The sequence below is a fragment of the Syngnathus scovelli genome, chromosome 16 (assembly GCF_024217435.2).
Source record: "Syngnathus scovelli strain Florida chromosome 16, RoL_Ssco_1.2, whole genome shotgun sequence".
Taxonomy (NCBI): Eukaryota; Metazoa; Chordata; class Actinopteri; order Syngnathiformes; family Syngnathidae; genus Syngnathus; species Syngnathus scovelli.
This window is the reverse complement of record NC_090862.1, coordinates 7,372,427-7,399,320: the sequence shown is the minus strand read 5'-3', so window position 1 is coordinate 7,399,320 and position 26,894 is coordinate 7,372,427. Positions and strand designations below refer to the sequence as shown.

The 26,894-nt window shown below is 51.6% G+C and overlaps 5 protein-coding genes across 10 annotated transcripts; 2 read left to right on the top strand and 3 right to left on the bottom strand.

The window, feature by feature from the left end:
* Nucleotides 1–342: 342 nt before the first annotated feature.
* On the bottom strand, nucleotides 343–4,461 carry LOC125983265 (properdin). 3 transcript variants are annotated; one of them, XM_049744380.1, is made up of 13 exons: nucleotides 4,314–4,461; nucleotides 3,985–4,052; nucleotides 3,223–3,361; nucleotides 2,994–3,157; nucleotides 2,588–2,752; nucleotides 2,298–2,498; nucleotides 2,028–2,195; nucleotides 1,838–1,966; nucleotides 1,442–1,504; nucleotides 1,200–1,373; nucleotides 867–1,070; nucleotides 594–705; nucleotides 343–503 (listed from the first exon to the last, which is right to left on the bottom strand). In XM_049744380.1, exons 2-13 carry the CDS (start codon nucleotides 4,043–4,045, stop codon nucleotides 380–382), a joined length of 1,704 nt encoding a protein of 567 aa, XP_049600337.1. In that variant the 5' UTR covers nucleotides 4,046–4,052; nucleotides 4,314–4,461; the 3' UTR covers nucleotides 343–379. The 3 variants fall into 3 exon arrangements, 2 of the variants coding, with proteins under 2 accessions (XP_049600337.1, XP_049600336.1); XM_049744379.1 differs by having other exon boundaries at nucleotides 3,985–4,064; nucleotides 4,314–4,460; XR_007486663.1 differs by having other exon boundaries at nucleotides 474–503; nucleotides 867–1,092; nucleotides 3,985–4,064; nucleotides 4,314–4,460.
* On the bottom strand, nucleotides 4,189–8,271 carry LOC125983260 (suppressor of cytokine signaling 7-like). Of its 2 annotated transcripts, XM_049744372.1 has the most exons (10): nucleotides 6,693–8,271; nucleotides 6,583–6,623; nucleotides 6,351–6,449; nucleotides 5,889–6,026; nucleotides 5,565–5,707; nucleotides 5,319–5,487; nucleotides 5,122–5,250; nucleotides 4,902–5,037; nucleotides 4,705–4,830; nucleotides 4,189–4,574 (listed from the first exon to the last, which is right to left on the bottom strand). In XM_049744372.1, the coding sequence occupies exons 1-9, from the start codon at nucleotides 8,021–8,023 to the stop codon at nucleotides 4,740–4,742; spliced, it is 2,277 nt and encodes a 758-aa protein (XP_049600329.1). In that variant the 5' UTR covers nucleotides 8,024–8,271; the 3' UTR covers nucleotides 4,189–4,574; nucleotides 4,705–4,739. The 2 variants fall into 2 exon arrangements, with proteins under 2 accessions (XP_049600329.1, XP_049600330.1); XM_049744373.1 differs by lacking the exon at nucleotides 6,351–6,449 and having other exon boundaries at nucleotides 6,693–8,270.
* A 1,435-nt stretch (nucleotides 8,272–9,706) lies between these two features.
* On the bottom strand, nucleotides 9,707–15,763 carry sh2b1 (SH2B adaptor protein 1). Of its 3 annotated transcripts, XM_049744369.2 has the most exons (10): nucleotides 15,462–15,761; nucleotides 12,621–14,492; nucleotides 12,448–12,549; nucleotides 12,279–12,370; nucleotides 12,072–12,142; nucleotides 11,839–11,994; nucleotides 11,543–11,754; nucleotides 11,217–11,391; nucleotides 11,000–11,090; nucleotides 10,395–10,568 (listed from the first exon to the last, which is right to left on the bottom strand). In XM_049744369.2, exons 2-10 carry the CDS (start codon nucleotides 14,277–14,279, stop codon nucleotides 10,547–10,549), a joined length of 2,580 nt encoding a protein of 859 aa, XP_049600326.1. In that variant the 5' UTR covers nucleotides 14,280–14,492; nucleotides 15,462–15,761; the 3' UTR covers nucleotides 10,395–10,546. The 3 variants fall into 3 exon arrangements, with proteins under 3 accessions (XP_068509580.1, XP_049600325.1, XP_049600326.1); XM_068653479.1 differs by lacking the exon at nucleotides 11,000–11,090 and having other exon boundaries at nucleotides 9,707–10,568; nucleotides 12,072–12,139; nucleotides 15,462–15,763; XM_049744368.2 differs by lacking the exon at nucleotides 11,000–11,090 and having other exon boundaries at nucleotides 9,707–10,568; nucleotides 15,462–15,762.
* Nucleotides 15,764–15,948: 185 nt separating this feature from the next.
* On the top strand, nucleotides 15,949–19,282 carry mfsd11 (major facilitator superfamily domain containing 11). Its single transcript, XM_049744394.2, has 11 exons — nucleotides 15,949–16,274; nucleotides 16,770–16,895; nucleotides 16,959–17,014; nucleotides 17,079–17,363; nucleotides 17,433–17,491; nucleotides 17,564–17,717; nucleotides 17,988–18,031; nucleotides 18,113–18,178; nucleotides 18,256–18,559; nucleotides 18,694–18,829; nucleotides 18,931–19,282. The coding sequence occupies exons 2-11, from the start codon at nucleotides 16,800–16,802 to the stop codon at nucleotides 19,078–19,080; spliced, it is 1,350 nt and encodes a 449-aa protein (XP_049600351.1). The 5' UTR covers nucleotides 15,949–16,274; nucleotides 16,770–16,799; the 3' UTR covers nucleotides 19,081–19,282.
* Nucleotides 19,283–19,542: 260 nt separating this feature from the next.
* Nucleotides 19,543–23,221, top strand: foxj1a (forkhead box J1a). The gene is made up of 3 exons (XM_049745147.2): nucleotides 19,543–20,094; nucleotides 20,580–21,177; nucleotides 21,520–23,221. Exons 2-3 carry the CDS (start codon nucleotides 20,614–20,616, stop codon nucleotides 22,282–22,284), a joined length of 1,329 nt encoding a protein of 442 aa, XP_049601104.1. The 5' UTR covers nucleotides 19,543–20,094; nucleotides 20,580–20,613; the 3' UTR covers nucleotides 22,285–23,221.
* Nucleotides 23,222–26,894: the final 3,673 nt, after the last annotated feature.

The following is a 26,894-nucleotide window of genomic DNA, read 5'->3' as shown; positions in this document are numbered from 1 at the left end:
AAATTTCGTTTGATTTACCTTTAGATAATTTATTTGTATCAAACAAGTTCTTATATATACATACATACACACAATTATTTTTCCACAATAGTCAGAGGTTGTTCAAGATTCTCTCCAAAGCCAAATAAAGTTGAATTACTTTCAGGTTTAAATCTGGAATCAAGTTTATGTCCACACAAGTGACTCAAATGTCGATTGGCTCCACAGTCCAAAGTGTGTTTGTTCTTGCTTTATTCAGCAAATGTAAACAGTGTTCCATAACAAATTGCTTTCTTCCGGTCTTCAAATGCACACTAACGCTCTTATTTTAAGAGGAACGCTTCAATAACTTGATATTGCCAGTGATGCGCCACAATTTTATTGAGAACATATCACGTCATTAACAGTCGGGCACATTGACACAAGCCTGAACCTGGGTGGCGCCCCCTGGTGGTACATCCCCGCAGTCCAACAAAGGCGTCCCGACGAAAACGGCTGGTTGATTCAGACGACCAATGGTGGGGCTGATACACGCACGCACGCGCACACACACAAATGAAAAAAAAAAATCGCATTACGTGTCCAGGTTATTTCAAGATGTCCGTGGTTCTTACCGATAGTCCTTGTAGTCTGGCAAACATTTTCTATTCCTAATGCGCCGAGACTTCCCTCCACATGACGGCTTACACAAAGACCATGGCTCCCAGCCATCCCAGTTGCCCTCAACTGACACACACACACACACACACACACACACACACACACACACACACACACACACACACACACACACACACACCGAGATACACCGCACACCCACACATACACACAAGATCAGACACTACCAAACATGTAAGCTGTTTTCAATGCCGCGCGCGCGTGCCAACCGTAGCAGCTGTCGACGTCATAGCATCCTCTGTATTGGCTGAGGCTGAGGTCGTCTCCACCGCAGATGGCGCCATCGTGCGCCCGATGCAAACATCGGCGCTCGCGACCTTGATTTCCGCCAATCTGCTTGCAGCGGATCACGCGGTCCCGGAAGGGATAGGTGCAACGCTCCCACGCCGACCACTCCGACCACATGCCATCCACTGCGGGACACGCTCAGTTCAACTGGAGATACAGTGTGGCCTTGAAACATTCAAAACTTGAAAATGGTCAAGAATTATCGCAAATCACAGGTGCCTAGTGAGGACATAGGAAGAGCAGACAGGATGCACCTGGACAGTGGACGTCGGTATTGCAAAGGCGAGTCCGCTGGTGGTCGCCGACGCACGGCCGACCATCGTGTTTCGGGGCAGGGCTGTCGCAGTTTCTGCGCGACACCTCCAGTCCGACGCCACAGGTGACGGGACAGTCTGAGAAGGCCGACCAGGGCCCCCACGTGCCGTTCACTGCCGACAAATGGACAGACGTCAAGGCGGTGGGACACAGTGTGGGACAGACCGGATAGCTGTCGTACCGGCGCAATGCGGAAGATGCACACAGGGCTCTGCGGAGCTGCTGTCGCCATGGCAACCCTTGCCTATTGGATAATATAAAATATAGAATGAACATACAATACTGTGCGAGTATACATATATGCAGTAAATACACATATATATGTATTTGTGATAGGAAGCAAGACTAAAATTACAGAGCAAATGTAATCCCAATACTGTTAGATAAAAAAAAAAAAAAAAAGGCGATTTAAAAACATGACACGTACTTTTAAAGGAAAAAATGCTCAATTTTTCCATTTAAAATTGGAAATACCAAGCAAACACACAAATATGTTTAGAGTTACATTCAGCAATGCTGGTGATTGTGACATTTAATAGAAATGGTGTGTGGCTGCTGTTGTCATGGTAACGTTCACCTGCAGGATAGAGAGAAGGCTCGGGACTCGAGCAGGCACGTTGACGAGTCCTGACGGGAACTCCGCCTTCCGGGATGCAGGAAGATGAACACTCGCCCCAATTGGACCAACCGGACCAAGACCCATCAACTGTCAATCACACTCACGTTAGCATGCGTGTGTGTGCACGCACGCGTGCATGCGTGCGTACCGGCGCAGACGATGTGGCACACTGAGGTGCGCGCGTTCGGTCCCTCGCAGAATCGTCCGCCATATTTCGGCGCGGGCTGATCACACTGTCTGATGGCTAATGTAAGCCCCTCCCCACACTGGGTGGAGCAAGGTCCCGGCGGGGACCACTCCCCCCAGTTGCCATCCACTAAGGAAGCATCACAAAGAGAGCAAATTCAGATTCCAACCCAAAATCTTGCAGCTGCGAGTCTGACACACTGCCCACTTGCTCACCATGCCGCCGACCTACCGGGACATTTCGGGATATCGTTGCATTTCTGTCGCTCGAGGTCGGCTCCCTGGCAAGCGTCGCCAGGTGGCACCGTATCAGAGGAGGGGGCGGGGTCGGAACAGAAGCGATGACGCTGTCTGTCCGGTGGGGCCGCTTCGTCGCGCACGCAAGTGGAAGAACACAGCGACCACGATGACCACGACGACCAGCCGCCGTGCACTGCGCGCGCACACGCACAGCACGCGCAGTATTGGCCTCAAGTCTTGATTAGCATCATTAGTCATAATGATGTGCAAGTCGAAGGCTACCTGGACACTTGCCGAGACCATCGCATGACATCTCGATCTCGGTGTCACCCGTGCAGGTAAAAAGGCACTCGGGAGGGGCGGAGCAGTGCCTTTCACGCTTCTTGACTCCGCCCCCTCCGCACGTCACGGAACACGGAGACCACGGTGACCAAGCGCTCCACCCTTCTGAAGCACACAAAATTTCATCTTGAAAAGTCACACCAGGTGGGAGTCGCTGATAGTGTACACTTGCCTATCTTGTGTCATTAATTTGATTCCCGCATATGACTGTGTGTCAAAAAAAAGTAACACCAGGTGCTGCTTTGTGAAAAACACACAACTGTGATGACAGGTGGTGAGTGCTCGCCTACATCGTAAACCTTCACACAGTACAAGTTTTGTATCCAGCAATTGCATGCTCGCGTACCACTGCAGCAGGTTCCGTTGCAAGGTTTGGTCTGCAGCGTCTTTTGAGCGTCCTTGCACTCTGATTGGCCGATGCCAAAGCAGATCCTGCTCCTCTGGGTCACGCCTTCCCCGCACAGGGTGGTACACGGTGACCATGCCGACCAGTCAGACCATCCTGGAGGACTGACACACACACACACACATGGCTGCTTCATGACGTCACAGTGTGTGTGTGTTCGCGTACTGACCCACAGGACTGACAGTCTCCATCTTGTGTAAGGTAAGCATAGTGAGGGTTGAGACAGCAGTCTTCTTCATCAAGGTCACCCAGCTCTTCGTCACAGATGGCTGATGACCGCTCGAAGCGTGCAAAACACTTCACACCCTCTATACACACACACAGTCAAAACACACAAGCACGTGAGTCATCATTACTGTGAGGACATACATGTGTGTGTATCCATTCCAGGAATTCAACACACGGGAAAATTTGAAATTTGGTAACCATAAAAAAAAACGCCGAAAAACTTTTTTTTTTTTTCAGACTTTGTTCTGAATGGCGATTTCTAATGCCAAATGACATCACAACCTGTCAAGCACATCACTGTGCAATATTTCGCTTTTGCAATCGTGCTCACTTGAACGTTTGTGCACTCATTAAATAGTCCAATACATGCATCTGAGCAGATTTAAAAAAAAAAGCTTATTTTTAATGCTAACACAATTTCCCACTAATTATAATGCTTTTATCCCTTTTCTATTCATTTTGTAAGTGGCGGGAAACTGAAAGAATTTGAAATAAAATTTGAAACTGCTGTTTGAATGTTGCCTTCATCTTTATGCGCCTTTAAGGGGTGTAGCCAGCTCTCCAAGAAATGGGCTACAATGACCAGGATAAAATACATGATGCATTATGACATACAGCACTTTGTTTTTCTAGGGAGCATCATTGTTGAAATGTTTTAATAGCATAATGACTCCTAGCCCCTGCGTGTGTGCGCAAGACTCACGTGCACGCTCCACATAGATGAGGCTGACGAAGATAATGAGCAGCTTGTTGACGTTGTGCATGGTGTCTCTGAAATGAAACCTGAAAAATTTTGAGTTTTCTGCGTATTTAGGCCCAGCTCCCCGCACTGTTTGCACCCCGTTATCCATTAATCTGACCTTTGGATTCACACACTATTTCACACACACACACATAGGAAGCAGGCTGAAGAGTCCCGCCTACATTTATTGACAGCTCACAAATATGACATCATCATTGAGGCGTGTCCCAGCACGAGTCACGTGACATCATCAATGTTCGGGTCCCGCCCACTTCCTGGCTGTCACTCACCGGGATGGACGCGGCTTGGGCTTCTTTTACATGCGAGAGCGTCAACATCCAGTAAACGTCCTGTTATTCTGTCGGTTCCAGGAAGCCACGCAGTTAGCGTCTTTAGCCAAAACCCGGCGGCAACAACAGAAGCCAAGGAGGAGTGCTTTCTTTTCCACCCGCTGACAGAAGCCAGTCAGAGAGCTCAGAGAAGAAAGGTTGTCCAAACTTGATAGAGGACGTAGCAAGGGAGCTGATTGGCTGTCCAGCTTCAAGTTCATCCTGTGATATCCCCAAAGAAATAACAATTACAGTGGTGTTGAAAAGTTACTGCCCTAATTGATTGTTTTCTTCAAAATTGCCTCGCCAGGCTGTTTGTTAACATCAAATGGTTATGGAACGTGATCCTTACTTTAAATGTCTCACACTAGTCGGCACGCTGATTTGCTACGTTTGTGCGTCACCGGCCTCCTTGGCGGGGCTGACCTCCTCCTCAGGGTCGTAGTAGTAAAACTTTCGCAGGTAGGCGATGAGCGGCCTGCGAACAAGAGAAGAGAACTCAGCAGGAGCCCTGAAGGTGGAGTGGGGGGGCGGTGGGCATAGCCTGACGTGGGCAGCGGGAGCTCCTGGATGTGGTCCACGCGAACCAGCTGGCGGATGCAGAAGCGACAAAGGTGCTGCAGTGACTTGATGCTGCTCAGGCGGGACACGGGATGCAGGAGCTGCACCGGCGTGGGCGGGAGACCTGAAAAAAGGAAAAGCGCATGGAGCAGAGGCAGGGCGGGTGTGGCTGTCATGTCGTGAGCTGGATGTGCCGTCTGCAGCCTACCTGGGACTCGGGAGCGCAGGAAGTAGAGGAACTTCCCGTTCTTGGAGTGCATGATGGCACGCTCGATAAACTCCACCACTGAATGGCAACGGTCCTCAAACTTGGGATGACACCACAGACTGAAGGTCCCTAAGGGGCACAGGCCAGTCGTCACAGGTCAGCCACGGTAGCGGCGTCATGCGGGGGGCGCACGTTACCTCGATAGTGCTCCATGCGTGTGTGGTGCGTGACACCCTGCGACCTGAAGCTCAGGCTGAGGATGTAGCGAGGGTCCGAGCTGTCCCGCACCAGGAAGGAGCCGTCCGCTTTGCCCTTCAGCTTCATCTCGGCGTCCTCCCACGTCATGGGACCCCAGTACCAGCCACACTGCACGGTGTGCACACGCAAACTGTCAAGCAAACGTCTTGGCGGCGCCACCACACGCGACCGTAGTCCAGCCTGACCTTTTCCAGCTCTCGGAGACTGCTTGCGAAGTTGCCGGCGTCGGGACGCTTGAGGGGACGGCGGGGCGCCGGGCGGGGCGCTGGCAGGTGCCGGGCGTCGGCCCGCAGTGGGACGGGCCTGGGTAGCCCCCGCAGGAACGAGTCTGAGAAGAAATGGCGGCAAGGTTAGCGCCAGAGGCAGGCTTGTCACTAGCCAATCTTTTTATAATCTATTACCCTATCAATTATTCCAGCCAATAAACAACTACTTGCACCCCCACATTATAATAATAATAATAGATACAAAACTAACGCATGATCAAATCTAGCCAGGAACTGACCCACCATTAAGACTCAAGCTGTGCTGGATGGTGCTCAGGGAGGGGGGCACACCCATGGGACGGGGGGGCAGGGACTGCATCGACGCTCCACCGACACACTCGGACAACGGAATCCGCGGAGGCGGGGGACCACCCAAATCATCTGAGGGAACACAGATGACATTTTTGGTTGGCTCCAGGTGGATCATAGAAGTTTGAATTGTTTTCGTCAACAGGATGACAGTTTTGACAGCAACTTCTCCTTCTCACCGGCAAGCACAACTCTCCATCTGAGAGCATTAAAGGACCAATATACAAGTTATTTCCCATTTATTAAATTAAAAGCCAATTGAATTTTTTTCGGCCCAAAAACAAAATTGGCCTAAAAAAAAAATCAATTTTAGTCAGGCACTTGATGGAACACTAAGCAATGGGAGAAGAGGAGGAGCAGGTAAAAGTAGAAAAGGAAGCAGAAATTACAAAGTACCGAGCAGACTGAGGCTTCGTCTGGGTGGAGGTGGAGGAGTCGGGGGGTGGAGACAGCTCCTCCGAGAGATCTCCACATCCACCAGAGAGACCGTCTCACCTTCACAGAGAGAGAGAGAATGATAGGACAGGAAGTGACATCACACAAAAGTCAGGAAGTAACATCACCATTAGGAAAGGTTAGTGCTCAAAGAGAGGAGGTTGCTACATGTTATCATGTGAGGTGTGCTCACCGGTGAAGGGCGGCGTGCACGTCAGCGTGGCCGTCTGCAGCCTGACAAACAGGAAGTGATCGTTATCGTGTCACAACAACAACCGTGCCGCTTCACCGTAGACCTCTTACCTGCCGCCGTCCTCGATGTTGCTGCAGGTGGACCCCCACAATCTGGCGGACCCCCACACGTCCACCAGACTCCCACCCGACGAAGTGGACGAGGCGAGCGACGGCCTTTTGTCCAGGAGGCCCCCCGTCCCACCGCACGAGCTCTTGGTCCGGAACAGTTTACTAAGTCGCACCTTCAGGGACCCCCCTTTCCTGGACTTGCCCCTGGGCGTCCTGTCCCCACCTGTCAAGTCCCCTTCCAGAACCACCAGGGGGGAGGCTGAACGGCCTCCAGTGGCCGAGCACAGCTTTGGGGTGGTGGCCCGGCTCTGGGGTTGAGAGCGGGATTGATGTTGCGGGCGATGTCGTGGTGCTGGTGTGGGGGACAGAGGGCTGGCAGGGGATGTTTGGAGACAGTCAGCGATCTGGTTCGGGAGAGAGCCAGCGGGGCCGTGGATGGCTGTGGGGGTCCTCCACGTCTGATGGGTGCAGACCCCTGCCTCCCCCGCCAGTCTGTGGACCTGTTGCATCAGCCCACTGAGAGTTCCACTGGAGAACACGGGCTCCACCCTCCTACACCGCCCCAAGTCCCCGACGTCGCCATCCGCATCCAAGCCTTCCAGAACCAGAAGGGCATCACTGGTCTCACTTGGATCCTCGCCCGATGCCATCCCCCCGGCGGCCAGGAGACAGGAGCACCGAGGGAGGGAGGCCGCTACGCTATCATCACCTTCCTTTCCCGCCGCCTGGTCCGGTGTCGGGTTCAGAGCAAGGAGCAGCTCCTCATCGCCCGTGCCACAGTTCTTTCCAAGACTCATCTGAGGCCAATTAGCCAGCGGGTGGCAGAGGACCGACCCAGACGTTTCGCATTGGTTCTTCTCAGAAGACGAGACGCAACAGACGTCCCCCTCTTCCGTGGCCCTGGACGAACCGGAACCCGACTCCAAGGAGTCCACCCACCGGGTCTCCTTCCCCTCCAAAGGGGATTGCTCCAGGCCGAAGTCCAACATCCGGTTCCGGAACACCATCAACTGCGCCCTCGAGCCAGCCCTCCCAGAGCCGGGGAAGTCCAAGTCGTCCTCCTCTTCGGAGCCTGGTGGTGCCTCCGGCAAAAGCAGCCGGCCTTCTAGCTCACCTTTGCCGGGCAGAGGCGAGCTGTAGTGCGGAGAAGACGACCCGAGAAGGCCTGGAGTGGGACCCACGGAATCCACATCGAACCGGCCGTGAGGCAGGCCAGTTTTGCCGGATGTGACGTGTTCAGGCTGCCGGTCCAGGTGCTCCAGGTGGTCGTACTCAGCCGCCGAAACGAGGAGACGCATCAAAACGAAGTCAGGAGACATTTCGTCGCTCATCGTCGCGCGCTAACGTTAGCCTAGCTTAGCTGAGTTTATCTTAGGTTAAAGGAGAGCTGCTGGAGCCTCGATGGCGCTCAGTGGCCGCCTGGTGGGGCAGCGAGCCCAGGACATCTCCTCACGACATCCGACCAGAACAAGGAGACGGAAGAATATAAGAAGGAAAGAAAGGGAAGGAGGACGCGAGCCAGGCTAGCCGTTAGCAGTTAGCCCCCTCCTTCCGCGGACACAACATGGACGGGAGGCACCGCACGCGTGCGCAGCAGCTCCGTCAATCATCTGTCACGCAAGCATTGAGGCGCGCGCACGGTATTTGCGGCGCACTTCGTCGATAGCGGCAAAATGATCGCAAAATATTTCTCAATAATTTACGGATATATTATACAAATGAATGATCCATCCATCCAACTTGTCTTTTCAGTTGAAAATCAAAATCTGTTGCATTATTTTTATGCCCAAAATTTACCGTATTTTTCAAATTTAAGCTCAGATTAAAAGAATGTATGAAGAAAAAAAACACACAATGCTGTGGATTTTAAATACGTATGCTTATGTTGAAATACATTTTAATCTTACTATGAATCTTGGTGACAACCACTGGGTTGACGGCGCCCTTGCGCGTGCAATTGCTTAACAAATGTTGACCATAGTTGGTTAATGTTTCGCATCGTGTTTCCCCTCATCAACGTCCATTCGATGTGTGTCTATAGTGCACATAAGCGTAAACAAAATAAAGACACAATGGGTGTTAACATATCACTATATTTATATTATAATCATCAAATTCAATGAAGTACCTGAAACTAACAAGCGGAGGCGCACAGCCGCCGCCGCCTTCAACACGCGGTCCCAGCGACGACAAAAAGAGAAGAAAGGCACAAAGAGTTGAGAGATTGACCAAAAACACGACGGACAGACAGACCACGTCTGGAATTTAAAGAAAACAAACAAAAAATATAAAGAATGAAACAAAAAAATAAACGTAAGCACTAAAGTGAGCAGAGATGACACAGAAAAGGCACGAGTAGTAAAGTTTTTGCTGAATGTATGAAAGAGACGCGTGTCTGTTTGCCCCCTTCCTCCCTCCCCAAAAACAAAAAGCACACAGGGCACGAAAGTTTTGAGACAAACAAATTCAATACTCTTCTTGACAGCGTGGACAGCCACAGCAACCAGACGGACCATTCGCTTTGAGACGCTGAGGTAAAAAAATAAAAACAAAAAAAACACGACCAACCGAGAGGCGCCGGATGATGAGATGACATCATCGGCTGGGCTTATACGCATCAGGTAAATATGAGCGCTCACGCACAAAAAGTCAGACATTCATTAAAACACACGACGACATACATCAGGGGTCATCAACACGTTGCCCGCGGGCACCAGGTCGCCCGCGGGCACCAGGTCGCCCGCGGGCACCAGGTCGCCCGCGGGCACCAGGTCGCCCGCGGGCACCAGGTCGCCCGCGGGCACCAGGTCGCCCGCGGGCACCAGGTCGCCCGCGGGCACCAGGTCGCCCGCGGGCACCAGGTCGCCCGCGGGCACCAGGTCGCCCGCGGGCACCAGGTCGCCCGCGGGCACCAGGTCGCCCGCAGGACTGTTCTAAAATTAGCTCAAATTACGGCACTTGTCAGTGAGCTGCATCTATTTATTTTACAGTCAAACCTCGGTTTTCGAACGTCCTGTCTTGAAACGGATTAAAAAAATTTCCATTATTTGTAATGGTAAAATAGATTCGGAATTCGACCGATTCGCTTCTCGAACCGCCTTCTGAAACAGATTGTGGTAAAAAAACAAAAAAAAAAAAACAATGTTTCACTGTATTTTTGCTATTCTTGTTAAAATCACACTTACATGTGAACTGGAGATGACAATACTAACACATAGTGAAAGCCAAATTGAGCAAATTGGCTATTTCAGAAGTCTGTCTCAAACTGGTAGCCCTTTGCCTTAATCAGTACCCAGGAAGTAGCTCTTGGTTTAAGAAAGGTTGGTGACCCCTGACATACATTCATTCACTCACACTCACACTCACACACACACACACACACACACACACACGCGCACACACGGGAAACCAATGACTCGCACGCACGCAGGCTTGAATGAGGTGTTTGTGAAGATTAGGTGGCGGTCGTGTGAGGTACGTGTGTACGCCAAGCCCAAAGTGGCGCGGAGCTTGTTAGTGTTGTAGGATGCTCTCGGCGTGCGTCCGTCTGGTCTGGTCTGGCTCTCGCTCGTTTAGTGTTACGACTTCCTCCTCAGAAGAAGGAGTATTGGTTGTCCACGGCTCGGGGTGCCCGGGTGGCCTCCAGCTCTTCTCCCTCCACCACACCTGCCGCGTCTAATTGGCGCAACGGAGTGTCCCTGTCGTCCCAGTCCTCCGACGCACTGCCGCTTCCCGCCCCGCTGCCGCCACTGCCTGCCGCAGCCGCCGTCTCTGGCTCCGTCTCTCGTCCTCTCTCCTGGGGTGGCGTCGGGGGCGGCGGGCGTCCTGGTGGAATTGGGGGCGGTTGGGGGGGGCTACGGGGTCTGCTGGTCAAGTCTGCGAAAAAATGAAAAAGGGTGTGTGAGAAAAACATCTAAATGCGCCTGGAGTAAGGGGGCTAGCAAAAGAAAGTGAGGTCGGGAGCGAAGGAGGAGTCATGGAACCCATGGTTGTCATGGAAACAGTCAACTCTCACGCTGAACGTTTCTACTTCCTGTTTTGTTCACAGGAAGTGCATCTGCGCCACCTTGTGGCTTCTCAACACGTTGCAGGAAGGCTTTCTCCAACATTTGCAACGTCACACAATCCAGCCAATCATGGACGAGCCTTCGCACACCCACTCCAACATCACACACGCACTCACACAAGCACACACATACACATTCCTTCCCTCCAACAATCACACTTTCACACACACTAACGCAAGCACCCTCACTATCTACTCAGTCACACACTTACACTAAGTCCCTCACACACAAGTCACTTACACACAGTCAGAGATGGGGGTTGATGGAGAGTCGGGATGGCGCGTGGTGATGACATCACAGATGGTAGGCCGGCTGCCCGCCCTGTCCCGGCCTGCAAGGACGAGTGACGGACAAACAAAACAAGATGTCAAAAGTGGGAGTGGCGGCGGGAGGTGGCCGTTGTGCGGCAAAAGGCGGAAAAGGAGGAAAGGTGGGGGCGACGCGCTCCGGCTCGTACCCGGCTGGCGGACAGCAGCGGCACCCACGAAGCTGATGAGCGTGACGTCGGAGGCACCGCCCGACTCCAACGGGATGGGGTGCACGCGGAAATGCTCCAGCATGTCGAAGATGGACTGGAACCAAAGGTGCTGCACGCGGCACTGTCCGTCCTCGTTGAGCGACAGGCGCAGGTGCTGCCAGATAGGACGACATGCATATCATCATCGAGTGCATCGAATGTGTCTGTGCGTGTTAGTCAGCGTGTGTGATGGGAACATGCGAGTGAGCGAGAGCCAACGTGTGTATGTGAGCTTGTCATAAAAATTGATGTGGCGAGGCACCGACCTTGGCCTTCCCCTGGAAGTTGAAGGTGAGAACGTATTCGCCGCGCCTCGTCTCGCTCTGGCGCACCAGGAAGACGCCGTGGCTGGCGGGCCCGCCTGCCAGCACCAACTGGGCCGCTTTGAGGCGCGACAGGGTGCCGTGGAACCACTGGCACTCGCTGAGCGGGTGCTCCGGCGCATCACCCACCGTGGGCTCGGAAAACAGGAAGGAGCCTATGTATGGGAACCCACACGGTGACATCAGACCAGCCGCCCAATCGCTTCGAGAAGCTCGGAAATACACAGTGTTCGCATCACCTGTGGCATCCGGCGTCTCAGCAAAGGGCGTACCCAGACTAGACCCGCCCCCTCCAAGAACACGCGCGTCAGGGTCGTCCAGAGGGGCTCGTGGCGGCAATTCGGGCGGAAGAGGCTCCATCGGAGGGGAGGAGCCCGCCACGCCGCCGTAGCACACTGCGGTAGTGTGAAAGAGGAAGCGGCATTAAAGAACATGCAAGTGCCACCACGATTGTGCATTTGGCCGTGCTCACCTTGCGACAGACGGTCGATATTCTCGGGCGTGCCGCTGATGTCCGGCGGGCCGTCGGGGTCTTCCTGCCTGCTGTCAATGTGTCACATCCCACACCACATTACTTGCAGTACATCACGCACGCCACGTCACATGCAACACACCAGACCGTCACCAGTCGCATGCCATGTGACAAGCCGTCCGTCGTTTGATACATGAAGCTCCTTACCTGAGACAGATTCCGTTGCGGATGTCGCTGAGCCACGCCCTCATCTGGATGGCGTCTCGCGTCTCTATCACGTACTGGACAGCGCCTTCCAGCTGACAAAAAAAGCACAGATGAGCGCAAAGAAACGTAGAGGTCAGTAAAAACGTCCGCTCACATGTCAACACCTCACCTGCAGCAGGAAGCTGTTCTCCTTGTCGGGGACCTCCAGCGCCGTCGTGCTCCTCACGTCCACGATGGCGCCGCATGCCACTGTCCGCCGCGGTTTTGACGCCTGACAGTGCCAAACGTGGACGCAAACATCATCATTGTTATTTTTTTCATTTTTCCTCATCATCATCATACCTTGGGTGGAATGAAGAATTCCAAGTAGTATTCATCACCACGCTCGCCTTCCCGTTCCCTATCTCGGAGGACCAGACGACACTTATGCCAACGCCCGCCCCTCCAGGGTACGTTGCCGGCGCCCGCTGCAGCCACACCTGGAGCCGCGGCCGCCTGTGCCACCGTGTTGTTGTTGTCGGGGCCGTGATGCGGGAGAGCAAAGGAAAAGCCTGGGAAGCCGTGACCTCCGCTCAACTCATCGTTAGATGAACTAACGCTCACACCGCCTTCCCGAACCAACCGTCCCACCTTCCTGGGCGCAGCCACGGAAGCGTTGGCGCAGCTGGGTGGCAGCACAGATGCGGCGGCGCCCAGGGTGAGGACAGGAGGCGGGGATCGAGTAAGTCGCAGTTTTTCCAGGCGGTGGCTCCACTTGTCCTTTTCTCCGCCTTCACCGTTGCTCCGCCGACGGTCCCGGGCGGCGTCGGAAAGCGACAAAGAGGTGGCGCTGCTGGAGGACGAGGGGGGCAGCGAGGATGAAGACGAGTGGGGCAGGGACAGGGGCATGGACAGAGACACTGGCATGGAGGAGGTGGGCGTCGGAGGCTGGGTAGCGGCATTCCGGGCCGGAGTGGCATCCTGCATGCCCAGGGTGTAGCTGTAGCTTGCGGGCAGCGGGCTCTGTGCCGAGTCGCTGGACGAGCTTCGCCAGTGCAGGATGCCTCGCACACTCCCACGCACGCTTCGCCCCACGCTGCGCAGCGAGAAGCGCTTCTTCACTTTGTTTTTAGAGCTCGAGCCAGAGCCATTGCCTTTGGAACCGGGCGGGGGCGTGCTCGGTGCACATGAGGGATCGGGGAAGTCCCCCTCGCCGCTCTCGGCTTCGCGCTCGTCCGGCTCCACCTCTTCCCCCACAGACGCTGCACCCGGCCAACTGTCCTCCTCTTCCTGGGCAGGCGCGTCCCCATTCCCGCCGGCCGCTGCACCGCCCCTGTCGTCTCGCCTGCCGTTGTTGCCGCCCACAGATGAGCAGCAGGACGACGACGAAGACGGTGGCAGGACCTGGCCGTGGGCGTAGGGATCTTGAAATCTGTCACCGCTGCGACCGTCCAGCAGGAGGCGCGTGGGTGCCTGTTTAGAGGCCTGCCGTGCCACATTAGCGGTGGGGCAGGGTGGGACAGCCACCCCAGAAACCGATGAGGGGGACGCGGCCTCTTCTTCCAGGGAGGTGGCGTCTGACTGGGGAGCCCAGCTCACCAGTTCCTCCCTGCCAGAGGTGCCGTCGACTGGCGGCGCCCCCTCCAGTTCACTCTGGAAGTGGCGGACGAAGCGATCCATGAAGCGGCGGCAGAAGGCAGCGGCCGAGTCAGACGAGTAGTGCGGGTTCTCCAAGAGAAATGCCCGGAAGTGACGGGCAAAGTCGCCGGCCGCCACGCGGGCGTGAAGCTCGCAGAATTCAGTCCAGCTGAGGCAGGGCGAGGGCGAAGGAGTGGGCGTGTCCGACAGCGAGGACGGGTGGGTTGGTGGTGGCGGGCTCATCAGAGGCGGGAGGGGCGGCGGCCGCGGCGACAGGGGCAGCAGAGAGGGCGACGGTGGGGATGGCGATGGGGAGGGAGACGGGGGCAAAGGGGAGGAGTTTGTTGCCCTCGGGCTGGGAGGAGTTAATAGCGAGCCGTTCATCCTCCTGACGACAACAACCAATCAGATCAGTCCTGAGTTGCGAGGCCGTACAGGTGCAGGAAACGCCGCACGTGCGTCCGATGGTTTACAGCAGAGTGCCGAGTCCGTTGCTCATGGGAGCCCACCGTGTGCGGCTACATGATCCCGGCAACATCCATGGTTCCTGGTGGTGGTCAGATGGTAACTATGTGGCAACACGTGGGAGGCTGCATCCTGATCAAAAAATACACAAAAACTAATCACACACGTGCACAACATCAACTATAAACAACTTTAATGACATGTACTATCATCATATACTATTCCATTGTTTCCAACACTCCATGAATTTTATCAACAACAAATGCTTCCTGTGGCATACTTTATACTTACTATGTATTTGATCACATTTCTTTTCTGCGCATGTTACAAAAAAGATGTAGGGCAGCAAACATTATACAACTTTATTTGATGCAGTTATATAATTGTTACTTTCCTAGAAGTAGGCCTTCAAATCATTGCAAATTGTGATATTTGTTACCTATTGTTTCACGCAAAGACTTGACTTAATTAGAAATAATATAGTTGTGATGTCTCTGCAATACAAACTTTCCAATGACAGCAACCTTTTCAAAAAATGATGATTAATAAAGTTACATAGATGCTGAACCTCCAGTTCAACAAAAAATAGGTCACCCCTAAAATCTCAACCCCTACTGACTGAATATTCACGAGATGGCCAGAAAGGGATGCATTTTCAATCCTCTAGAATAGTCATTTTTTACATTTGTCAGAGTAAAATTATACTCTTCTCACTGGAATAGTCTTTGAAATATCTGGCTGATGATTATTAGTAAGTTTTGAAATACCGTTTTCACCATGCAGATACGTGTAACGGTGAGGTAAATAACGCTGGCTGACTTTAGCTCGCTCACGCTAGCAAAGCGAGTGTTGCTCATTCAGCTGAACAAAATCAAAAAGCATGTGCCCCCACCCCCAAAAATGTGCCATTTATCCCAACACAGAAGCGACGTCTTGTTGGAAGACGTTTTGTCCGAGGGTCACATATGAAGCCATCGCTTAGCAGTTGGCCTTGCCAAATGCACTGTGGAGCTAGGCTAGCCGTTAGCTCCGCGGTTAGCTGCTAGCAGACAGTATCTAGCGGCTATTAATAAACCTACGAGGAGCATCAAGCAACACTACCTGCAAATCACAGCCGCGTCCAGGCGTCCGTCAGCGGGGCCGAACCCGAGCGAAACGAGCGCGGAAGTGTGGACGCATAGCGGCGCGATGGCGTCCCATGGGGAGGCTCCTGCTCCTGCTTCTTCTTCTTGCTGTTCTTGTTGTTGCTGAAGAACAAGATTGCGAGCAACAGTCACTCGCCACAGATGAGATACTAGCTAGAAGCTAGTCTGCTGAGGTTGCTGAAGCTACCCTCCACGAACTCTCGCGAGACTCAGGGAGTGCAACGTTACACACCGACGATGGATGGACGGACACTTAGCTGCACAAAAAACGCACACACACGCACACAGATGTTTTGCAATCTCTCTCTGTCTCTCTCTCTCTCTCTCTATCAATCTATCGACCCATAAATCTATATATTAAGATTTCGTATGATCGTTTATTTATTTTAACCCGGAAGCGGAAACGTCGGGTGTCTTTTTGCCGTGTTTGTTAAAAAACAAATCTACATATCAAATGGACGATTTTAAACATAGCGGATTCACTCATCTCGGTTTGTATATTCATTTGATGCCAGAAGCGCTGAGCTTGTGACGTTCAGGGTCAGGTGACGTCCTCTCAAGCTCACGTGATTTCATATTTTCGGTTTTGTCTTCGACTTGCTTGGGATTGTGAGGACAATTTTACGAAAAGCCAGCTGGTTCCGTCATGGTGTATTTTGGGTCCATACGCAAGAAATCGATGACACTTGTTAAAATTAGCTTAATTTAGCTTAGCCAGCATCTGGCATTCCAGAGGCGACAAAGAAGCGACAAAATCGCCGCCTGCTCTGTAAGTGGATAAATATACGTTTAATTTCCATGTACATTTAAATCAACAACATCCATTTTTTTGTCTTCTATTACCACCAATGTTTAAGTATCTTACAGTGGTGCCAAGTGCACTCATATTATTTTCAGCCATCTGTACTTTAATAATTTTCTCATGACTTTTTACGTTGACTTCCTCCATTTGGAAACTTTGCTTTATGTACTTACTGCTCCGTACTTTGTTGTTACCTTTTTCAATCTTTGCGAAAGGCGACAACATAAAATCTAAAATGATGTATAATTAAATAAACAAAGGTCGGATGGTTAGGGTCAGATCATTATGGAGTACTTCCAAAGATAACAGAAGGCCAGAACCATCAGCCACACTACATCGAGTTAGAAAATTGTTGATCCTTTTGACTAAAGCATTTTGTTATGAAGAAACCTGCGAAGGCTTTTAAATTGTGGGGAAACAAAAGTTGGTCTCCTTGCACACTGAACATCTTGTCGTCGTCAGATGTTGTGAGGCCAACGCACACGCTTCCAAATGGGTCCTGACGGCAAGAAGTTGATCAACGTCATCGTCCTGGGCGTGGCCTTCATGTTCATCTTCACCGCCTTCCAGACGTGCGGCAACATCGAGGTAGGCGGTGCCGAGGCCACCCGTCACTCCAGCTTTCACACCACCCTTTCTTTCTTCTTGCAGCAAACGGTCATCAAAAGCTTCAACAGCAGCACCTTCCATGGCAGCGGATACACCAGGTAAGAGTCCACAAATGCCGCATTATGGGGGGGCTGCTAATTTGTGTGTGCGTGTGCGGTCCAGCATGGCGGTGATCTACGGCGTGTTCTCGGGGTGCAATCTGTTGGCGCCATCGGTGGTGGCGGTGATGGGTGCACAGCTATCCATGTTCTTCAGCGGCCTGCTGTATAGCGCCTACATCGCCGTCTTCGTCTACCCGTACACGTGGAGCTTCTACACCGCCTCGGTGCTGGTAGGCATCGGCGCCGCCGTGCTGTGGACGGCGCAGGGCAACGTGCTGGCGCTCAACTCGGACACGCGTACCATCGGCAGGAACAGCGGCGTCTTCTGGGCGCTGCTGCAGTTCAGGTGAGCTGCACAGCGTGTGACGTTGGACACTTAGTTTGCTTCTGTTGATGGCGCGGGTGTGTTTTTTAGCTTACTGTTCGGAAACTTGTTCATCTTCTTGGCCTGGCGCGGACACGAGCACATCTCAGGTAGGTTGAGGCCGGTCACGCAGGTGTAGATGCGCTGCCATGCAAGTTTGACCCCGGTCTGCGTGTGAGCAGACAAGGACCGGCAGACAGTGTTCATCTCCCTGACGGTCATCAGCCTGGTGGGCTGCTTCCTCTTCTTTCTCATCCGGAAGCCCGACCCCGAAGTGGCGCCTGGCGACGAATCGGAGGCCCTGCTGCCCTCCGACTCGGGCGAGAGTACATCCGGGTACCTGTTGGCATGAGGATGATGTTAATGATGTTGAGAAAACAAAGCTTGCGATATCTTGCAGTTGCCATGGCGACTTATTATTATTATTTTTTTTTTAATTTATTTTTTTTTGCATTGCTACCCTGACACCCAAAGTAACTATTTTTTATCATGTGCCAGTTTTACTAGTTTAACGCCTACTGTGTTATTAGAAAAGAAAAGAAATTGCAATTTGACAAAATTTTATATTGGCCTTTTCTCAGCTTTTCTCTCAACTTGTCTTTACAGCTCGCCTTTCTCGCACATCTGCTCGCAAGCCCTGGACGCTTTTGGTACATGCGCGGTTGATTCTCAAGTTCAATGTTTTTTAATGAGGCGCAAAAAGCTCATTTAAATGTCCTTCTGCTCCCCAGTGCGGGTGTGCAAGATGCTGGTGACCAAGGAGATGTTGCTGCTCAGCTTGTCCATCGCGTACACAGGTGACTCACAACTTGCCGTCTGACGTGCCCCCTCACCCCCTTGACGGCTGACGTTGACAGCACGCGTGTACCGGCAGGCGTGGAGCTCACCTTCTACAGCGGCGTGTACGGCACATGCATCGGCGCCATGACGGGCTTGGGAGCGGACGCCAAGAGCTTGATGGGGCTGTCGGGCATCTGTGTGGGCCTGGGCGAGATCCTGGGCGGGGGCGCCTTTGGCGCGCTCACCAAGGGCAGCGGCCGCGTTGGCCGCAATCCCGTGGTACTGCTCGGCCTGTTGTCGCACTACGTGGCCTTCTACCTCATCTTCATTAACATTGCTGACGACGCTCCTCTGGCGCCCGAGGAAGGAACCCAGCTCATTGCCTACATACGGCCCAGGTCGCCCACCATCGGCTCTAAACGCAACACCACATGCAAAACACACGTTAGGATCATCAGGAGCAAAAAGATCCCGCCATTGCAATATGTATGATTCCAAATTGATGACATTCATGGCCACTGTGTATGTGCAGTGTGGGCGTGGCGCTGCTGTGCAGCTTCCTCTTGGGCTTGGGCGACAGCTGCTTCAACACACAGCTACTCAGCATCATCGGTTTCACCTTCCGCAACAACAGTGCCCCCGCCTTCGCCGCCTTCAAGTTCATTCAGGTGGGAAGGTTTGATTTTCAAACGTGCCTCCCTTCTCCAGTGACCCAATAGAAATTTGAAGGTCACAGAGGTGTCACCTTGCTGTTATGTTTGCTCCTCAGTCCATCCTGGCGGCGGTGGCGTTTTTCTACAGCAACTTCCTTCTGCTGCACTGGCAGCTCGTCATCATGGTCGTGTTGGGATTCGCCGGCTCACTCACCTTCTTTGTTGCTGAGTGGCGGGCACAGGCAGGCGCAGTTGACGGCATCTGATGAAGATAAAGACCCGCTTCACACATTTCCACCGCCACAGAATTTGCACGTTCACTTTAAATAACACAGCGAGGCATGATGGGAAGTGCCGCTGGTTGCTGGCTTAAGTTTTATTTTTTTACCGGAATGTTGACCACCAAGAAGGGAAAACGGAGATGAACTAATGATGTCAAAAGTTGAAATAAAGTTTGACAGAGCAATACTTTGGTCTGTACGTGCTTCAAAATCCAACGAACTCTTGCATTCTATTAGCTCACCACTAGATGGCAGAAATATCTACACGCTATCCCAATAAAACGAGCAATCAAAACAAAATGATGCTGTACTGCCCTCTTTTGTTAAATAATTGTTATTACATCTACAGATTGTCTTACAATGTAAAAACAAAAGTGCAATAGTACAGAATATTTGGTCTTAATGACGACTTTGCTCAACATTGAAAGTAACGTCACATGCAAGAAAATACGTCATGTTAAACGATCATCAAAGTTATCTCATGATTTCATTTGACCGCCAAAATACTGAATACACGTTTCCAAACAAAACGTTCTACTTTTGGGAACGTTAGTCCTGTATAAGGAAGAAGGATTATACGTTGGCGAGACAAACAAAAAGCTTCAACTCGCAAAACTGATTCGACCCCCCCCCCCCCCCCCAAAGAAACTCAAAAGTCGTAAAATGGGCCACAGAGAGGAGGGCGGATGGAAGATTCTGCAGTCGTAGCGTGGAAGCGTGCCGTGAGTTGGCCGCGTCGGTGTGTCTCTATGGCAACGGGCGGGCCAATGGGCGCGCGGCAGATTGTTTACAAGGGGGCGCATCCGCCGTTGCTCCGGTTACGTGTTCAGGTATTAAAGTGGCACTGCGGGCTGCGAGTCGTCTTCGTTTCTTTGCGTGGCTCTTTGTTGGCCCTCGCGCGCGCACGCACGTACACGCACGTACACGCACGTACACGGAGACACACGCAGGCAGGAGGCGCGCGCGCAGTTCACTCGGAGGAGAGACGCTTGACTGCAGGTAAGATAACATTTTTTTACACTTTTGATTTCGTTTCGACATTTAATGCTGTTTTTTTATTGCGGCGACTCGACGTGAAAAAAGTGCAAAAGTTTTGTCATGTTACCGTTCTAATTCCCTTAACAAGTCTAAGTCTAAGTTTAATACGAGAACATAATTGAAAATATCTTAACAAGTTCAGTTTGTTCGATGTGAATAAAAACGTTGCGCCGCGCAACAATTTGCGAGCGAGGCGTGCACGCGCGCAGGTGTGAAGAGAAACTGACTGTGTTCAAATGAGTCCTCACGCACTCATTCACACGCTAACAATTCCTCTCTCACTTCACTGCGTTCATTCTCATGTTCTCACTTCGGGACGCTCAACTGACACGTGACCTCATGCAGTCATGCTCTCATTTTCTCACTTAAATGTGTTTGAGGACGTGAGTCCATTGTTCAAATCTCACTCATTCATTCACTCACTGACTCACTTCATACCTTTGCAGTCAAGTTGAGGACGGCAAAGTCGTCACAGCGCTGATGAGCATGGAGTCGTGCTACCAATGGGGTCCTGAGGAGTGCGAGGGTCTGGAGGAGGTTCTGGTTGCGGCGGCGGCCCAGGCGGAGGCGGGTGCAGCAGAGGCGGGCGCGGTGGATGCGGGCGCGTCCTGGGGTGGCACTGCCACTTTGGATGACAGCCTGACCAGCCTGCAGTGGCTGCAGGATTTCTCCATCGCGGGGGGCGGCGTCCCCCCTGGCCGACCGCCGGCACCCCCCCACCGACACCACCCACTGGGCTGGGAGGCACCCGCCTCCCCGCTTGCGGCCGACCCAGCCTCGGCGGGCTCGCCGCTCACGCCCGGCAAACCCACAGCGGCCGCCTACAGCCGACTGCTGCCGCTGCCCGCCATCGTGGCTCGTGGTCACTGCCCAGACGAGGTGGACTACAAGACGGACGCCGGCGTCAAGCCGCCATACTCATACGCGCACCTAATCTGCATGGCCATGAAGCACAGCAAGCACAGCAAGATGACGCTCGCCGGCATTTATAAGTGGATTACAGACAACTTCTGCTACTTCAGGCATGCCGAGCCCACCTGGCAGGTATGGGTGCAGTCACCCTACACACTTAAACACACACACACAGCATCAAGCTCAAGTGTGTAGGAATGACTTTGTTCAGTTTGTCTTTTCTCAACTAAAACTTCAATTTGCCACATAAATGATTGATGAAGTTGGTTTTGTAGTGGCACCACGGAGCAGATAATATTTAACAAAGGTCAGAAATTCCATTTAGACTGGTGGAGAGCGGGGGCATGGGGGTCAGCATGAATACTAATAGTGCGGCATACATGTTTTATTGCACTAGCAAGCACGGATGTCACTTAGCAAGGTTTGGCTACTAACATGTTTGTAGCTGCGACGCTAAGCCGTGTGTTTTTTCAGAACTCGATCCGCCACAACCTGTCGCTCAACAAGTGCTTCATCAAAGTTCCTCGTCAGAAGGATGAACCCGGCAAGGGCGGCTTCTGGAAGATTGACCCGCAATACGCCGAACGCCTCCTGAGCGGCGCCTACAAGAAGCGCCGCATGCCACCCGTCCGGATCAACCCCGCACTGCAAAGCCGGCTGGGGCGAGCCACGCCGACGCCCGTCGGGAGCTCCGTCGGCATTCTGCGTGCTGATGACCAGTCTCAGCGACTCCTGCAGGAGTTTGAGGAGGCCACGGAGCAGAGCTGGGACGCCCGCCTGGCCCAGGGGACCATGCTGGGGTCCTGGCCCACACCTGGGGGCGGCACCAAGAGGAAGTCAGGTCGCAGGAGTGGCGAAGGCAAGACCTCCCGCCGCCCAGGCTCCCCGCTGCTCCCCACGGACGAGCAGAAGGAGAGTGGCCCTCTCAAGGGTGACTTTGACTGGGACGCCGTCCTGGACTCCGCGCTCAGTGGCGAGCTCAGTCTGGACGCCGGCGACGCCCTGGGGCCCGTCATCCAAGAGGATGAGCTGAGCGTGCCAGCCGGTGGCCCCGCAGGGGACGCGGACGCGCTAGCCGAGTCCCAAAAGTCCTTCCTGGGCTCTGCCTTTTTGGAGAGCCCCTGGCTGGAGGAGGAGGAGGAGGCGGAGCCGGAGCGCAGCGACTTCCTGTGTGGCACCGGCGTCAATCTGGAGCAACTGTTTGACCTCGCAGAACCCGCTGCGTACTCCCTGCTCTGAGGTCGCCTAGACCCCGCGCCTCAAACTTTTGATACTCATGGGACTTCATGTTTACATCACATGATGGACATATGACATTTTTTTATGTCCATTTTTCACTTATCTACACTCAGTGAGATGGAGCCCAAATCCATGCATCCAGCATTCCATGCATTCATCCATTCATCCAATAATCCATCCAACATTCATAATCCAGGAGAGAAAATATCCATTGTCTAACCAAGAATGATAGATCGTTGGTTGCATAGATCCCAAAAAAACGTTTTCATTCAACCAACAATCCCTCCATCCATGCTTCCAACAACTCTCTCGCTCTCTCTCGCTCGCTCTCTCTCTCTCTCTCTCTCTCTCGCTCTCTCTCCATTTCAGGGTGCTGTCCTATCTGACTGGACTAAAGGCGGGTTACATTCCATTGGTTGCTAGCCAATCGCAGGGTATATCATTCAAAATATACGGACAATTAAGTTTTTGATCTTCAATGAAGCTAACATGCTAACACGCTAACGGGAGGAAGTCGAAGAACAACCGCTCAGATTCTAACCCTGAACATCAACTGATCAACATTAGTCCACTAATGTGACTGAGATCAACTTCAAGGCAACGAAAATCATCATCATATACCAACTTCCTGCATTGGCTCCGCCTCCTCAGGCTCAACTTCCCATCGCAATGGACAAATATCACATTGTCAATTGTTAGGATTTGCCAAATGAAGCTTTTGTGGACTTTTAAAGACAAGATCAAAGTGATGACGTTTGGTCAGAGAAAATGATCCCGTGACCTCTGAACACGCGTGCGGGACGTTCAGAAACAACAGAAGACATTACATGAATAGAGTTTGTTCCTGTGACATCACTATGACAGCAAACCTCAAGATTGATTGGCTCTTCTTTTTTAATGCTATTTTTTTCCAAACAATAAAATGTCTTTTACTGCACCTTGTTGCCTCACCACACACACACAAACACACGCAACACAACACAAACAACACATGCACACACACACACAAACATACTCACACACGCGCACACCCACGCATGCACACGAACATACTACACACACACACTGCAGGTTGAAGTGCTTGTGGTCCCAATTGTTGGCCACGGGGGGTCTTTGTCTTGCATGTCTTTTGTGTGTTACAAGCGTCCATATATCAGCAACTGAGACCCACCCAGGCGGACCCCCCAGCCGGGTCATGTGCTCCGTCAAGGTTGCGGTGTCATGTGACATATGACAGACACCCAACACGCCACATCGGGCAACATTCCCTGCTTCATAATCACTCGATAAGTATTTCATTAAGTACTCAAATATGAATCTGTTATTACAACAGTGGACCTAGAGAGTTCCTAAAATATCAACTAAAAAAATTGTTATGAAGTGATTCAGTGAAAACTGTCCAATCACTGAATAGAATTTATTATTTTGTGGCCTATATAGTTGATGCACTCTGAAAAATGTCCATGTCACGGCATGGGCCACTTGGCAAATCGGCCCTTGCTTGCCCGCCCCAACGTGTCCGCGGTAACCCAAGTCGCGTAAGACGAGCTCACGGCCGAAACACTAACCCTCGACACGACAAAATGGCCGCCAGTCGCACTACTAATATTGACGGCGGCAACCGCTTCAAGGTGGGTCACGTGAGGTCGGCGTCTGACCAATGAGGGACGAGCACGCCGCGCAGCCATAATAGATGAGGACCACGATGAGTAATCAGATTACCAGCACACATGCAGACGGCAACAACAAGACATGTTGTCCCACAAAGGCCTGTTGCCGCGGTAATGGCTGGTTGGGCTGTCACCGGGGGCGGGGCCTCAGATTTACGACACGGCTGCTGTGAAAGTTTGCAAACTTCAGCCGAGAGCACATGTGCTGCAGAAACGCATACACAAACACACGCATGAACACACAGTTTGATGTGCGACGGGTGGCGAGGTAACGACGAACATTGCTGCTAACTCAAACGCTAATAAGCGAAGTCCCGCCCCTCGACAGGTCAATCATTACATCAGTATGTTAAAGTTATTTCATCACGTATTAAAAAGCCAGCAGGCTGCCCGGAGGAAACGACCTGGTCTGCCTCCTGTTCGCCATCCGCTCACTCGTTCACCCCAATGCTTCTCACGGGATAAGAAATGGACGCCATCTGACATCACAAATCAGACAACTGCCAGCCAAGGTGCCCTGACACTGCCTGATAACAACACACACACACACACGCAAGCAACACTGCCCTCTAGGTTGTCTGTGTTTTTGTGTCTTTAGACATCAGGGAGTTTGCAAACCAACAATAGCCAACAAACGCTGGGCAACACAACAAGGCCAAAACCAGATGACACACACATCCAAACGCACTTACACAGTCACAAACAAACAAGTTGCTGAGTAGAAGATAGATGACAAATGAGATGGTGGATGCAAGATGGCGAGGAAAAAATGACATCATAAAAATCATCATTGACATCATCATATTACACACACACACACACACGTGCGCGCACACACACTCACACACACTTATTAACTGAGAGGAATGCAGAATCAGGACATGAGTGGTGGGAGGGGGTGTGGGATGGATGCTTGTTTCTGTTCAAGTCCCGCCCACCTACAAACAGAAGTTTCCAAAGCTTCTAGAATTTTCTGGAAGAATTCCCGATAGAAGAAGACAAACGTTTGTAGTTTCAAATCAAAATATAAATCTCATATAAATTGTTCATACACTTTTTTGTTTGCAGAGTTTGTGTTCTATGTGCGTGTTCGTGGGTTTAAGCTCAATGTCCTCCATGCTCCAGTGAGGCTCATATTTTGACCTCTGGCTCAATCAGGCTGCCAGTACACAAGGTCACAGAGGTCATGAAATTTGCCATGTTGTTGATGTATAACTTGGTATTTAAGCATCTGGTCTAGACTTAGTGTATACATGCTTTGCATGATACAGTATATGCCATGGGGTTTTGCTCAAAATGATGTTTACATGATATAAGTATGTGCTAAATATGCCATGTGTAAAATACGATCTAGTTATGCGCTTCGTGCTATAGAAATAAAAATCTGAAAAAGTAGTCTGCCAGATTCCTTCCAAGTCAAAGCGGTTGACTGACACTCCGTCCGAGCGACGTTTTGTGACCTCGCGTGCGCTTTGCAAGTCAACAAGCAACAAAAACGGCGTTCATTCAGCCCGTCGTTCCCGGCAGCAGATTAGGGGATCGGGTCATCGGGACCCCGAGGGGCCGCCGGAGAGCCGAGACGAGGTTAAGCGGCCGTGAATGGCCGACACAAAAGAGGACACGTCTGACGTCAGCGTCCACAAAAGAGTCAATGAAAAGACCTAAAATATTGTGCTTGTCTTACGTGTCGCATTTACACTCACAGTGAGCCCCTCCCTCCTCCGTACCCCGCATGGGTGGCCACCAGTGGTCTGCGGCTTCTTGGGATCTCCATGGCGATGAGTAGCACTAGCGAAGGTATCTGTCTTACTGGAAACCAACTTTATTGTTGACTTTCAGGAACGCCTGACGGGGGGTGTCTGTGTGTCTTTTGGGGGAAGATGGGGCGAGGGGAGGCGGCTATGGGGGGTCGGAGGCACACCCTCATCTGTCCTGCTACATCCACGCTACACATGCTGATGCTAACATAGTAGATCAGCATTGAGTCCATCTTAAGGCTCATGTCGATATCAGTTTGCACTTTGTATTCGCTAGGAAGACAATCAGTGCACTAGTGGGACAACTCTTACTATTTTTTTTGCCACTACAATTTAAAATTTTGGCCTACAAGTGCACATTTAAACTTTACTAGTAAACTGCTTCACTATTTACATTACAGGGCCCAACTAGTAGATGTGGTGTGCACTTTTGCCACATCGGTTAAGGATATGGACTAAATGCTCAAAGGTTTGCATAAACACATCCCACCCACACATCTCTCTGATTTTTGGGGAACTTTTGCAATCTAAAGTACTTGGTGGGTTTTATTTTTTTACCTTTTGTTTATCCACTAAGTCACAGGAGTCAAACTCAAGTCCCGGGGGCCAGATATGGCCCACCACATCATTTTAGGTGGCCCGCAAAGACAAATTGTGCTTCGACTTTATGTGTCAATACTAAAATTACAAATTGTCTTCACTTTTAAAAAAATAGAGATATTGCTAGCAATTTTTATTACCACTCAATTTTTTTAAATGATTGAACAGTTTTTACTAGTCTCTGATTTCAAAACTAGTTATTCATCACTTTGTTGTGTAGCCTATACTACATGAAGTTGTCATAATAGCCCTTTGAAGGACACTACGGTGCGGCCCGCGATAAAAATGAGTTTGGCACCTCTGCTCTGATGAATGAAAACTTAAAAATACAATAATTAGGAGCGTAAGCTGCATGCAACGGAATTTCGTTTTGTATGCACCCTGTGCAGACAAAATGACAATAAAGTTTGTCTAAGTCTAAGTAAACGATGGAGGTTTTTGCGCAATACGTCAAGATATTTCTTTATAATTCTTACACAACCAAAAATCAAACAATACTATTTCAGGAATCAACATTTTAAGTATGCAAGGTGGAAATGTCGATTTGCAAAAGCTCATCGAACGTTCTCGTCTCTACAAGTTG